Source organism: Neovison vison, chromosome 6 (assembly GCF_020171115.1).
Source record: "Neovison vison isolate M4711 chromosome 6, ASM_NN_V1, whole genome shotgun sequence".
NCBI classification, from domain to species: Eukaryota; Metazoa; Chordata; class Mammalia; order Carnivora; family Mustelidae; genus Neogale; species Neogale vison.
In genome coordinates, this window is record NC_058096.1 from 96,703,593 (window position 1) to 96,719,385 (window position 15,793).

The following is a 15,793-nucleotide window of genomic DNA, read 5'->3' on the forward strand; positions in this document are numbered from 1 at the left end:
ATTTAGATAGCAGAAGCTGTGAGGGAGCTGAGTGAGTGAAAATGCTATTTGCAAGTACTCAGATTTTTTTAAAGTTATACATGTTTTAGTTCTCAGACATTTGTTAGTGTGATTTGGTTTTGCCTTTAAGGATTTTTTTTTTTCTTTACCAGTGCTTTATTTTGTTTACTCAGTGGTATCTGCATACTGAATTCCTCAAAAACTGTTTTTTCTCATGAATGGTGTAGACTCAAGAAAAACTCAAGATGGAATTTATAGGAGTGTGCAGAGAAACTCACTTTGTGTTTAAGATCTTAATCCTTGAGTGGCCAGTAGGTCATTTTAGGTTCTGGAAGATTAGAATTTATTCCCCAACAGTAATCCTCCAGAGAACAACTGCTACCCCATCTCTTCTATTAGTTCTTTTCAGGACAGTTGTGATAAGGTGTAATCTAATAAATGTAAGGTGTTTAATGTTTGCAGGAAAACTTTTTTATTGTTAAATTAATTCCTTTCAGATAAACCAAGCTAAACCAGAATGTGGACGGCAAAGCCTTGTTGAACTTCTGATTCGACCGGTACAGAGGTTACCCAGTGTTGCGTTACTTTTAAATGGTACTTGTCAGATCGGTTTTCAGATTACTTTGGATGTTTTTTATGGAATTGTTTTGCTCTAAAAATTTTGAAATTCTTTTCATTTTCATAGTTTTCTTAAATTTCAGCATTACAGTTTATGTCTTATATAGAAAATACCTTTATGGATAATCTTAAAAACACAGATACTATAATAATTCAGTCTCCTAAAATGCTTTATTTATTACCGTATCAACTATATTGACTATTATTTTTTCAGTTTTTGTTTCTCTAAGGAAAGCCTTACATTTCATGGTGTGTCATTAATGGAAAATCAGTTTATATCCATGTAAACAAAATTCACCCACAAAATCACAAGATGAGAGATGATTCGTGTCTCAATATGAATCTTTTATAAAGTTTATATACTTGGTCTATATGCTTTGTTTCTTCAGTTATACAGGACACTCTTGAAGCATTCATTTATTCTAAAGCTTAAAGAGAGTTAATTTTTTTTTTTTTAAGATTTTATTTATTTATTTGACAGAGATCACAAGTAGGCAGAGAGGCAGGCAGGGAGAGAGGAGAAAGTAGACTCCCCATGGAACAGAGAGCCTGATGTGGGACTTGATCCCAGGACCCTGAGATCATGACTGGAACCAAAGTCAGACACTTAACCAATTGAGCCACCCAGGCACTCTAAGATGTACAGTATTTTGAAGTCTTAGATAAAAAAACTACGATTTTTTTTAACTACTATTTTTCTAATCTTGGGGAAAAAAAATTTTTATATAACAGATCTTAAGAAGCATACAGCTGAAGAAAATCCTGACAAAAGCACTCTAGAAAAAGCTATTGGATCACTAAAGGAAGTAATGACGTAAGTGCATTATTTCAATTTCTTATTGTTTCCTAGATTAAAATGGAATTGTAGAACAGTTAGAATCATAAATGGATTGAAAAATATCAATAGCAAATTTTTATAAAGTAATGTCTGAATTATTTTTCTAATAGTATAGTTACACATTAAAATGATGAGAGAAGTATTGCGAGAATACATTGATTAACCAAAAACATTTATTTCTTAAGGTATTAAAGTATTATGTATAGAAAGAAACAATGATTTAGAAATTTGGTAATGTTATAAACTTACTTCTGGACATGTTCTTTATATACCTCCACTCATAGCATGTTCTTGTCTTCATTTAAACTACTCAGATGTAACTAGGAAGTTGACTGTGGTGAAATAAAAAGAAAAGATTTATAATACTTCTTTCATTTTTACTTTTGACTTTTTGTTTCTTACCTTGAATTTAATGGCGTATGAATTGATAGGGTTGGTTGGAGATGTATTAAAAGTATAAACCCTGTGGAATTGACTTGGGAGATTGATTGTTAAACTTAGGCTAATTACTGTAGGTCTAACTTGGAGACATAGCTCTAATCAGAAATGATCTTTTTTTTAAATGTAAATTCAATTAATTAACATATAGTATATTATTAGTTTCAGAGGTAGAGTTAATTGATTCATCAGTCTTATATAACACCCAGTGCTCACTACATCACATGCCCTCCTTCATGCCCATCACCCTCACCCCCCTCCTCTCCAGCAACCGTCAGTTTGTTTCCTATGACTTAGTCTCTTATGGTTTGTTTTCCTCTTTAATTTCATCTTGTTTTATTTTTCCTATCCCTTCCCTCCTTTATGCTCTGTTTTGTTTCTTAAATTCCACATATGAGTGAAATCAAATGATAATAATCTTTCTCTGATTGACTTATTTCCCTTAGCATAATAGCATAATACCCTCTTGTTCCATCCATGTCATTGCAAATGGCAAGATTTCTTTTTTTTTGATAGCTGACTAATATTCTTTTGTGTGTGTGTGCATGTATGTGTGCCCGCATATATATACCACATGTTAGGGGTCATGAGTTCAAGCCCTATGTTGGGTGTGGAGATTATTTAAAAATAAATAAGCAAATAAACTTAAAGAAAAAAAGAAATGATCTTTCTTTTATTTATTTATTTCTTATATTTTACATTTTGATTTTTTTTTTTAAGATTTTATTTATTTGAGAACAAGAGAGCGAGTGAGAGAGTACCAGCAGGGGGAGGGCAAAGGGAGAGGGAGAAACAGGTTCCCCATTGAGCAATGAGCCTGATGTGGGACTCCTATCCCAGGATCATGACCTGAGCCAAAGGGAGATGCTTAACCGACTGAGCCACCCAGGTACCACAGAAATTATCTTTCCTGATTATTGTAATCAGAAAAGAAAACTATTGCTATTAATTGTTATGCCTCAAGGAGGGTGAGGGCACTTCCACTCTTTGGATTTTTTCATCAACATGTTTAATAGATTTAGTTAAATGACTTCTCAGATTCCTTGAGGTGCTTCTGTGTGAAACAGTATCTTAAAATACTTGAAAAGGAGCTCTTAGACACTTTGCTAGCTCTAGAGAGAGGGTCCACCAGTAGAATAATGCTCAAATTAACAATAATAGCTTCTGTTTTTGCTGAAAGGGTTACGGGTGTTTTGTTTTTTGCTTATGTTTATATTTTATATGTCAGCCAGCCAGACTTCATGTTTTTACTTTTTATTTTGACACTAGGAGGATAGTTTTTTTCAACACTTCATGGTTTAACATACTCTGCACATAATTTACCTTGATCCTTTCAACAAACTATGAAGTAGACAGTCAGTGGTAACTTGTCCTCACAAAAGAGAGGACTGAAAGGTTATTATTTGCCCAATCTACCTGTTTGGTGTATAGAGTACTTTACCAGTATTATCATATTATGCATAAATATTTGTTATGTTCTATAATGTTCTATAAACAAAGATTATAGAGTACCTATGTTCTATAAACAAAGATTATAGAGTACCTAAGTAGGGAATGGTCATTTGACCTGTTGTCTCCCTTAGAATAGTATCTATTGGCTGCTTTAGGGATAATGAGCCATACTGATAAGACAGGTGATTAAAGATTTCTTTCATTTTCAACATTATTTAAGCTTTCTGAGAATTTAAGAATCTTTCTAATATATCCCTATCCTGAATGCTGTGCTCATAATAGGTTTTCAGTAAGTGTTGAGTTATAGGAGCTGTTATTTTAGTGTTGAATTGTGATGCTGATTTATAAACTTAATACAGTTTCACCACATCTGAGTTCTTGAGACTTTTGAATATTTAGCTTAGGTTTTAAATGCTTATTATGCTTGATTGAAACAACTATAATTTTTCAGGCCAATTAACTAGTCCTTGCCATTTAAACAAACAAAATCCCCCAAGATTAGATTCTTACAACATTAGTTACACTTGTTTAACTTATTGTTTTTATTTATTTACATATATTTTTAATTTTTATTTATTTTTGAGAGCAAGAACACAAGTCAGGAGAGGGGGAAGGGGCAGAGGGAGAAGCAGACTCACCGCTGAGCAGGGAGGCCAATGCAAACTTGATCCCAGGACCCCGGGATCATGACCTGAGCTGAAGGCAGACGATTAAGCCCCTGAGCCACTCAGATGCCCACACATGCTTAGCTTATACAGATTAATTTGTTATAGGTCTGTGCTTTAGTAGCTTTAGTATGTATGTGTTTTTTGTTCTTGTTTTTCAAGCTATATTATTAATTTTGGTATGTATACTCTCCCATGGTACCATCCCTAACTACCATCAAGATAAGGGACAATTTCTGTCCCCTCCAAAAGTTTACTCATGTCTAGTCCTGCTCATGCCAGGATAACAACTGGTGTTGTTTTTATCAGTATAATTTGCATTTCCTAGAATTTTGCCTAAATAGAATCAGACCAAAAAAAAAATTAGAATCAGACAGTATATTGTCTTTCGTCAGTCTTCACTCAGCATGATTATTTTGAGAGTAGTCATTGCTCATATCAGTAGTGCATTGGTTGTTATTGTTTTCCATTGTATGGATGTACCACAACTGATGTGTGCTTTCATGTGTTGGTGGACATTTTGATTGTTTCCCCCATCTCTGACTCTTACAAATAAAGCTGGTATGAACATTTGTGAACAGGTCTTTGTATGAATATATGCTTTCCATTCTCTTGGATAAATTTCTAGTGGTAGGAATGAGTAGGTCAACTATTAGGTATATGTATAACTTTTAAAAAATTACCAAACTGTTTCCAAAGTAGTTGTACTATTTCATATTCCTACCAACAGTATATGGTGAATTTCAGTGGTTCTGTGTCCTTACCAACTCTCAGATGTTAGTTGTTTTAATTTGTGGAATTTCAATAGATGTGTATATCCATTGATATCTCTTTTTAATTTTGACTTGTGTTTCCTTTAATGACAAATGATGTTGAGCATCTTTTCTTGTGATGATTGCCCTGGCCAGAAGCTCTACTGCAATGTTAAACAGAGGTGGTGAGAGTGAACATCCTGTTCTTGCCCTGTTACTGATTTTAGGGGGAAAGCATTCAGTTTTTCACTACTGAGTATAATGGTAGCTTTGGGACTTTTATAGATTGCCTTTATTAGATTGAGGAAGTCCTTATTTACTTCTTGTTTGTTGAGTGTTTTTATCCTGAAAGGACATTGGATTTTGTCAAATGCTTTTTCTGTCTATTTAAGTGATCATGTAGTATTTGCCTTTTATTCTCTTGGTGTGGTGTATTACATTTATTGATTTTTGCTTGTTTACTCAAGCTTGTATTTCCTGGAATAGTATATTTTTTTATGTTGCTGCATTTGGTTGGCTAGTATTTCGATGAGGGTTTTGGTGTCTATATTCATATGGGATGTTAGTCTATAGTTTTCTAGTGATGTCTTTTGGCTTTGGTATCAGGCTTATACTGGTTTTAGAGACTACTTTGAAAAGTTACCTTCTTCTGGTTTTTGGAAGAACTTGGGAAGAATTGGTTCCAATTCTTTAGGTGTTTGGTAGAAATCATCAGTGAAGCCATTTAGGCTTTAAAAATCACTAATTGAAATTATTGTTATGGATCTATTCAGACTTTTAATTTCTTCTTGACCAAGTTTGTGTCTTTGTAGGATCTGCCTGTTACAGCTAAGATATCTAATTTTTGGCGTGTAGATGTCCATAGTTTTCTCAATCCCTTTTATTTCTGTAAGGTTGGTAGTGCTGGCCCATCTTTTATTCCTGATTTTAGTAATTTGTATCTTCTTTTTTTCTTTTTTCTTGGCCAGTCTAGCTAAAGAATTATCAATATTGTCAATCTTTTAAAGAAGTAAATGATTTTGTTCATTTTTCAGTTATTTTTTGTATTCTCTATTTCAGTAATTTCTATTCTATGATTTCTTTCTTTCTGCTTGCTCTAGATTTACTTTGTTTTTCTCCCCATTGCTCAGAGCGGAGTCTTAAATCAATATAACCTAACATGTTTAGGTTATTGATTTGAAATTGTTTTTTTATTATATGTGCATTTATAGCTATAAATGTATAGGTACTGCTTTAGTTGCTTACTGTATGTTTTGTATGTTGTGTTTTTGTCTTCTCCCTAAGGATTTTCTAATTTCCTTATGATTTCTTCTTGACCCATTGGTTATTTAGGAGTGTACTGTTTAATTCCAGCATACTCATGAATTTCCAAATTTCCTTTTATTATTTATGGTTTTACTCTGTTGTTGTAGGAGGATATGCTTTGTGTTATTTTGATCCTTTCAGAATTTTTGAGGCCTATTTTATGGCCTAACCTGGAAAATGGTCCATATACACTTGAGAAGAATGTATATTTTGTTGTTGTTGTTGGGTAGAGTATTTCTATCATTTAGCTTTCGGCCTATTTATATCTTTGATTCGAAAGTGTGTCTTTTATAGACAGCATTAAATTGGGCTTGCCTTATTTGTCTCCTGTCTCACAGAACTGACTTCCTAGTGTCTTGACAAGCCCTCTTCCCTTTCCTTTCCTTTCCTCTCTTTCTTTTTCAAGAGAGAGAGCACCCTGTGCATGGTGAGGGTGGAGGGCTAAGGGTATGACTGAGGCACAGGGAAAGGGAGAGAGAGAACCCTAAACAGACTCCACACACAGCATGGAGTGGACCCGGGCTTGATATCTGGACCCTGAGATCATGACCGAAGCCAAAATCAAGAGTTGGACGCTTAACCGAGCAACCCAGGCGCCCCAACCCTATTTCTTTATATCTTGATGATTTTTTAGTTGTTTCAGGAAGAAGTTGTATCCTTTCCTTCTTAATTCATCTTACATGGAAGTAGTAGTCTTAGTTTTTGTTTCAATAAAATAATTAGCATATGACTTAGGAATAACCTACATAAAACCTTAACTGAACTTAGATTTAGAACTTCTATTAACCTGAAGTTTGTATGGGTTTATTGTATTTTAGGAAGTATATCGGGGTATAATAAAAAACTAATATAAAAGAAGATAATAAAACACTTTTCTGGGGGCGCCTGGGTGGCTCAGTGGGTTAAGCTGCTGCCTTCGGCTCAGGTCATGATCTCGGGCTCCTGGGATCGAGTCCCGCATCGGGCTCTCTGCTCGGCAGGGAGCCTGCTTCCTCCTCTCTCTCTCTCTCTGCCTGCCTCTCTGCCTACTTGTGATCTCTTTCTGTCAAATAAATAAATAAAATCTTTAAAAAAAAAAAATAAAACACTTTTCTGAAGAATTCTATGGACTTTTTTTAATATAGTTGGCTACTGTTAGGAAATATCTTAACTGATGCAGTTGTCAAAATTAAGATAGACTCACATGGAAGATCTTTTTTTGTGACATGAGATGTCTTTGAATGCAGTTTTCCAATTTTATTAAGTTTTAAAAGTTGAAGTTTTAAAACTAAACTTTTTAATTTTGCAGCCATATTAATGAGGATAAGAGAAAAACAGAAGCCCAAAAGCAAATTTTTGATGTTGTTTATGAAGTAGATGGATGCCCAGTAAGTATTCATTTTTGATGAGTGTCAATTTATTTTTTATTATTTAGATTCTGTATTTTAAATATGAGCAGAATTTTGGCACCATCTTCTTTTTCTTTTTCTTTTCATTTTTCCTTTTTTTCTTCTTAAAATTTATTTATTCTAGAGGGTGGGAAGGGGCAGAGGGAGAGGGAGAGAGAGTTGTCTGAAGTAGAGTCCTCACTGAGCCCAGAGCCCAGTGTGGGGCTCTATCCCTGAGATAATGACCTGAGCCAAAATCAAGACCCAGATGCTTAATCAATTAAGGCACTCAGATGCCCAGCACCATTTTCTTTTAAATGGTAACTTTAAAAAGATTACTACCAAGTGACTCTTTTACTAATATTTTCAATCTATACAGGCTAATCTTTTGTCTTCTCACCGAAGCTTAGTCCAGCGAGTTGAAACAATTTCTCTAGGTGAACACCCCTGTGACAGAGGAGAGCAAGTAACTCTCTTTCTCTTCAATGACTGCCTGGAGGTAAATTTGTTCTTAATATAGTATAATAAACTGCTGATTTATGTGACTTCCCTGAATATTTAAAGCCAAGCTTTGATTGAAGTATAATATACAAGTTAAAGTTAATGTAATCAGTTTTTTGAGACCACTTGTTGGTTTAACACTATTAATAGACTGCTTTTAGAGAAGGCCAATACTAGGAAGTACAATAAATTTTCATGACTTAAAAAACAAGTAAAAACGAAAAATTTATTTTCATGCTAATAAATGCTTACGTTAAGAATTTTAGGAACTTCTTGTTTCTACGTATGTTTGTTCAAGATCCACAAAATAATTTGAAATTTAAGTAGATTTTTCAAGCAAAGAGGGAGCCTGTATTTTGTTGATGAGTGGGATAATGTGATTATTTACTACTATGAATTGTGATCCCTGATTTTGCTTAAAACAGCCCATTTTAAGGTGAGTGGTTGGTGTATCAGATGGGGTGCAATGATTTTAATTTTAAAATTCTCCTCTATTCAAGAATTTCCCACATATTAATTCTATGGGCATATTGAATCATCTTTGTGTGCTTTTCCAACTCTTTTCTTTTTTTTTTTTTTTTTTAAAGATTTTATTTTATTTATTTGAGAGAGAGAGACAGTGAGAGAGAGAATGAGCGAGGAGAAGGTCAGAGAGCGAAGCAGACTCCCCATGGAGCTGGGAGCCTGATGTGGGACTCGATCCAGGGACTCCAGGATCACGCCCTGAGCCGGAGGCAGTCGTCCAACCCACTGCGCCACCCAGGCGTCCCCCAACTCTTTTCTTAGTAGTGTATTTTTAAACAACTAAACAGTCTAATGGAAGATATAAAGATGTGTATTTTCCTTTATCTCAGAAAAAAAAAATACCTGTGTATTTTGAAAACAAATACTAACCAGAAGACTTTTGATATTTCTGTTATTGGGTAGCTTGCTGTTGCTTTCATTGCAGTGATTTGATGGGTTTCCTTTTTCTTTAAAGTCTGTACCTCTTCCTTTTATGCTTTTCTACTTCTCTAGAAGTGCTGCCCTCTTATGTATATTATTATTTAAAGTATAAAATACAAGGGAATTTTAAAGAACCAACCATGCGCAGTTACAGGTATAATAAAAATTCACCAAAACTTGATTTGTGTTAAATGCAGAGTTTTGTTGTAGTGAGGTTAATAAAAAATGATATTTTTATTGGTCAGTAATGTCACAAAAGACAGTGAAAATACTACACATAATTGACCATACCCTGAACTGAAAAAGTCATAAAAAATCATGAGGCAGATAATTTTGAACTACTTGTCACCTCCATGAGGAGAACTTCAGCTTGCTTTTGGAGTGGGGCTGGGTGAAGTCAATTTCCAGTGGGGTTTTACTGTACGTAATTGCTCAGTGCTTCTATTTATTTACTTCTCTTAAAAGCCTGTTTTAGGTTTTTTCCCATTGAAGTGCCCAGGTCAACTGGCTCCATTGTCTGTACTTCTTTGCTATTCTATTTTGGGTTTTATCCTCTTAATCTTGACAGAGTTGTCGTTTACTTTAAATTTTTGGTCATATGTCTTCAAATTCCATGAAGTTTTCTATAACTGGCTCATCGATATACCTGCCACTTTAATTCCTGTCATTGGTTATTCCCTATAGCTTCTGAGTTCATTATGTGATATTCCAGTTTCATATTTCTTTTACCTTCTTAAGACCACTGACTTTTTGTTCTGTGTATCTCAGCTCTCTCTCTTAGAATCATATTAACCAAAACAGCTTTATCCCCAACATTCAAATTAGACTTCAAGATTTCTAATTCTAAACTTTTATTCCTTAGCTTGTTTAAAAAAACAAAACAAAACCCTTAGCAAATTTGCAGTGAAGAATATGATAAAAGTTAGAAACATTTAAAATGGATAAAGATCTAAATTGACTTCTTTTAAATTTGACAGTTGATGTTTTCCTGAAGCTAAGCTGATAGAGGATTTACAGACATGTATTCCTTTTTATATTTTATCTGTGCTTTGAATTTTTACTTTGATGTGCTAGCATTTGTGTCATCACTATTGGTACTTGTTATTGTTTTTTCTTTTTGAAAAAATGAACTTTAAAATTATTTGCTTATCCAAATTGATTTCAACATATATTCAAATTTATAGTGGAAATTACTTAAAGAAAGTCTTTATTGCTTATTTTTCTCATGTTAATATAAATTTTAATATTTGATAATGTAACATAGATCTATATCCTATTTCTGCTTCAGTGTGAATATGATATTGACTGTCTTTTGCATTTTTAGCCAGACTTTGTCATTCATGATGATAACCAATTTCAATTCATTAATTAACTTACCCTAAATCATTTTGTGTTAATGTCTTTCAGTTGAAGATTATGACCTCAAAAATGATGTTCTTCTAAAAAAGCAAAATAGTACACTAGACTTTCATGGAAATGAAAAAAATAAATTTAAAGACCTTAGAAAATTCACAGAATTCAGTACATTATGAATCACAGGGTTCTTTCTGAATTTATTCCTGTCTTCCCCTGAGTTACTTTACCTATCTCTTTCTCTTGCAGGAATTCCTAGTTTAGGTAAAGTTAATCTTAACACTGCACCTTGAGTTTATAATTTGTATCGTTTGCATAATGTATTGTTTAGTTAGTTCTTTACTCTGCCTCTTTCTCAATGGTATGTAAATATCATGAGACTCAGAACCATTTCTGTGTTTTTTATTCATTTGTCTTCAATGCCTTGTACAGGATCTGAGATTGTGAATTCTGCTCTTAAACTAAGATCGATTATCTTTTGAACCTGAGACCAAGATCCAGAGCAACTATTCCCCTTTCTGAACTCAAGGCTTTTTGTTGAAGATTCCTCTGTCCTTCAATGCTATTCCCTCTCAAAATGCTTCTAAGTTCTTTCATACCTCTGGGACCTTTTGCATAGATCTTCTTCTTTGGTCTGTTTTCCTGACTTTTAACATTCTTCTCATACATACATGAGCATTTCGTTTACACAACTTCATGCCTGTATGAATTAGTCACATGGTAACTCTGCTTTTTATCACAGAGTAATTCTCGAATGACTAATTGTCAAATGGATCTCATGTAAATTTATGTGATTATTATCATTTTTATGTATTTGGTCTTTGTTTCATCATATTATTTTTTTCTATAATCAGATAGCAAGAAAACGACACAAGGTTATTGGCACTTTTAGGAGTCCTCCTGGCCATACCCGACCCCCAGCTTCTCTTAAGCATATTCGTCTAATGCCTCTTTCTCAAATTAAGAAGGTACTGGACATAAGAGAAACAGAAGGTAGGTTCACTGGATAAACTGTTGGCAAATGAAAATAATTTTATTCATTGTAGGTTTGATTCAGTCCCTTTTGTTTTTGTTTTAAACTGGTAAACTCTCCTTTTGTTTTTATTTTTTAAAGATTTATTTATTTGAGAGAGAGAGTGCGCAAGCGTGTGAGCTGGGGGAGGGGCAGAGAGAAGGGGAGGGAGACAGTCTCAAGCAGACTCACCACTGAGCATGGAGCCTGACATGGGTTTGATCTCACAACTTTGAGATCATGACCTGAGTTGAAATCAAGTGTTGGATGCTTAACCAACTGAGCCACCCAGGCACTTCTAAACTGGTAAATTATCTTTAATACAGTTGGTTAGTTTTTGTAATTTTTCTTAGATATCTATCCCCACTCTTCTCTTGGAACCTACTTGATATCTTACTTTTCTTAAATGAAAATGCTCTCTCAACCTGTGGGATATCTTCCATCCCTTAAGGGATAAAGTAGTTTTTAAATGGTTCTATGTCAAGATAGTGCCCTAGGGGCACCTAGGTGGCTCTGTGGGTTGGGCCAGGGTTCTGGGATGGAGCCCCACATCTGGCTCTCTGCTCAGTGGGAAGCCTGCTTTCCCCTCTCTCTGCCTGCCTCTCTGCCTACTTGTGATCTCTGTCAAATAAATAAATAAAATCTTTAAAAAAAAATGATGTGAAAGTTAAAGATAGTGCCCTAGTCTAGCTCTTACCACAACAAAACTTACTTTTATTTCTTCAGAATCCAAAAGAAATCACCAGTCTATTGCCTGTACTCTGCATCTTATTCCTTCCCTGTCAGCAAGGGCTGCATTGCTAGAAATATGTTTAGGATATGGTCAGAAAAGAAGTACTTGAATAAATGCACCCAAAATAACTATGGTAGAATTAACATGGGTCAAATGTGTATTAAGGAGAGTTTCTACTCAAGCTTGATAGTGTTAAGGAGATTCTCTGAAGGCCTGAAATTACCAAAAGTTTATACCTACCAAAACCTGTATCATCTGGTTAGTTGGCATCTAGTGATGTGTGCGTATGACCATATTTTAGATGTTAGACATAATGTTTTTAGGGTGTAAGCTGGTTCCGTTACTGATCCCGCCCACTAATAATGGAAGACTTTGAAGTTTATGAGAAACAAAGAAAACTTGAACAGCAACTTATATTGTTACCTTGATTTGGTTGTCAGATTCTGGATTTATTAAGGGTTAAAATAGTGCATTTATTTAAATCACCTCCATATTTTTGGATTTGATTTATAGATTATAATTATTATTTAAAATAGGTTCTGTTTTAGCATTTTGATCCAAAAACATTTTGTAACAGTTTTGATATTTGGATATTTTATTTCTTTGAACTTGATTTAAGTTACCAAATTAATCTTACAATACCATTTTAATTTAAAACTTAAATTTAGGAATTCTAAGAAGTGATATAATCTAATTCAAAAAACTATCTCATAGAAAATACTACTTAATGTCAGTAAATTTCATTGTTGGTTTCTTACATGGTACTTACTATTATAATTCTTACCAGTGTTTCAATGTAGTATGGATGTTCTTTGTCCAGTTAAAAATAGAGGGATAGAAGGATCTCCTTGGGGGGGAAAAAAAAATAGAGGGATGAAAAGGGTGGAGAAGAGATAATTTTATTGGAATTTTATTGCTCTGAGGAAACCAAGCTTGAATAAATCTATCATCTCTAAGGAGTAACACTTAATGTTTATACTTATTCTGGAACCTTAGATTGCCATAATGCTTTTGCCTTGCTTGTGAGGCCACCAACAGAGCGGGCAAATGTACTGCTCAGTTTCCAGATGACATCAGAGGAACTTCCAAAAGAAAACTGGTTAAAGATGCTGTGTCGACATGTAGCCAATACCATTTGTAAAGCGGACGCTGTAAGTTCTTAAACAACTATTAAAATGAAAGCTTTAACTTCATTGCAATGCATTCAGACTAAACCTGTACCTTTCTGATGACTCGGTGATTATGAATGTAGGAGAGTTTTAGTTTTACATGAATTGAGGAAAACTGGTTTAAAAAGTTGTTTTGAAAAAGATTTTTAAAAATATAGACACACGGACATTTTGAGTCCCTAACTTACAGATAGGTCCTCAAAGCCTAATAGCTCCTGTGCCTTTCTGACTTGTGAGGCTTTTGGGACTTGTTCTGATGTACCCTGAGATTTTTTATTTTTTTTTTAAGATTTTATTTATTTATTTGACAGATAGAGATCACAAGTAGGCTGAGAAGCAGGCAGAGAGAGAGAGGAAGGGAAGCAGGCACCCTGCTGAGCAGAGAGCCTGATGTGGGGCTCGATCCCAGGACCCTGGGATCATGACCTGAGCCGAAGGCAGCAGCTTTAACCCACTGAGCCACCCAGATGCCCCATACCCTGAGTTTTTTATTGGTGCTCTTTGACCTGGCAGTTTGTAAAATAGAGGGCATCTTGTTCTAGTCTTTTATCTTATTGAAAACAATAGATGAGTTGTAGCAAGCTGTTTTTTTCTGTTTGGCAAGTTGCCAATCCGGTTTTCTCAGCCCAACCTCTGAAAATCAAATACCATTATGAATAGATAATTATCTTACACAGTTTAACATGCAGATACATGAGATAAAATCAAATTACTAAAGTTAAATGACTCACAGAAATCAGAGAGCCTGTAGGAGATCTTGGATGAAATCTAGATCCCTTAACAGATAATTTGATTTCTTCATTATATATGGGAAAGACATGTGAAAGACAGGTATAGACCCTTCCGTCCTTGTACAAATGACATAGATAGAAGAGAATGTATTGATAAACAACCCTTTTCAGTACAGTAGCACTATAATGGAAATTTGCCTTGGACATTCCTGTTGGAATATTATTTTATCATAGTTAAGTCTGACCTTGAAGACTATTGAGGTATAATTTTAGTGGTTTATAGAGTAGATAATATTTGACTAAAACCTCCTACTTAAATGTTGAGAACAATTAACAGACTTTTTTTTTTAATGAGGAGGAGATTTAAATTTCTTTTTCTTTTTCTTTTTTTCAAGAGAGAGAGAGAGGATGAGAGCACAAGTTGGCAGAGAGGTAGGCTCTCCTCTGATCAGGGAGCCTGATGCAGGACTCGATCCAAGGACCCTAGGATCATGACCAGACACTAATGACTGTGCCACTCAGGCACCTGAGATTTCAGTTTTTGACAGGGAAAACCAAAGAATAAAATCCTGAGATTGACTACTTTGTCGTAATTGTCATTTACAGAACACTTCATCCAGCATGATTTGTTTTTGTTTTTGTTTTTTAATTTCTATGGGCCAACAATATGTTGTTATAAGTAAAAGATTGTTCCACAAAAAGGTTCACAGAAGGCTAGTGCATACAACAGTACTAGCTTGAAAAATGATGGAGACAGCTTTTGTTAGAAAGCTTACAAAATGCTCATTGTTAGGAGGAATTTTTTTTTTCACAGCTCTCTAAGAATGCATATACAAAATGGATTCTTATAGTATAGTGACTGCCTATTATAGAAATTACTCCTACATTTATCATGTCAGACTAGATGGCTTATGTAGTTACTTCCAAATTTATAACCATAATACTGAAGTGCTATCAATGGAAAAATTTTCATAAATTTATTAGCCATAGGATGGATAATAATTCTGGAACTAAAATGTAAACAGCTAATGGAAACATTTCATACATTAGCCACAAGATGGCAGCAAATGTTTAACTATGTCCTGATTTATACTTAAATCACAAAATTCTTTCAAGTTGTGAAATTTTGTTACTACGAAATATTTTGTAAATTGAGATATTCTCACTGACTTCAGTTGAGTTCTTTCCCACATTTAAAATACTACATAGAGTAAATTTTAAAAAGCCCCGAGTTGATATCTTACCATTTGATAACATTTGCCTGTTGAAGATTTCTAAATAAACACACATACACACACACACAGTGTAAAAGATAAAATTTTCTTGATTCTTTCAATCAGTAGTTTTTGTCCTTCTATTACAAATTTTGGGTTACCTAAACAATGGGAGCTTACTTAATTAAGAGTCAAAGTAATACAGCTGTCTTATTCTGTACTGTTTCATTCTTCATGCCCATTTATAAATGACTTAAGAATTTTAAGCTGAAATGAAACCTAATCTAACCTCATTATTTTACTTGTGACATTAAGGCCAAGAATATAAAGCTTATATTAGAATCTAGGTATTCTGATTCTTGGTTAAACCCTTTTGTATAGCTTTTCTCGCCATGGGTATGGTGTCCCATTGTCTGTTCATTTAGAATTTAACATTAGAGTTTTAATTTGTTGAGAGTTTTATCTCTCAGAATACTTAGGTTTGTATTTTTGGTCTCTTGCCAGCATGTAGCCTTTAAATGTATGGTCCATACTCTTAAGGTTCATATATTGCCTAAGGCCAGATGGTAGCTTTCTAAAGTCATTGCAGATTTCTAATCTCAAATATCAAAAGTATAATTTATTAGCAAGTGGATTTAGCAATGTTATTCTTCCACTACCCCTACTTTGAATAGTTTAGAGGAAGTAATTTGAAAATTAA

General features: G+C 34.1%; 1 protein-coding gene across 1 annotated transcript in view; it reads left to right on the top strand.

The window, feature by feature from the left end:
- ECT2 (epithelial cell transforming 2) overlaps positions 1 to 15,793 on the top strand; it is a 60,319-nt gene that overhangs the window by 32,924 nt on the left and 11,602 nt on the right. Inside the window, 6 exon segments of the mRNA XM_044251807.1 lie at positions 498 to 594; positions 1,351 to 1,432; positions 7,357 to 7,435; positions 7,815 to 7,934; positions 11,089 to 11,227; positions 12,976 to 13,130. Of these exon segments, the coding sequence (XP_044107742.1) occupies positions 498 to 594; positions 1,351 to 1,432; positions 7,357 to 7,435; positions 7,815 to 7,934; positions 11,089 to 11,227; positions 12,976 to 13,130 (672 nt within the window).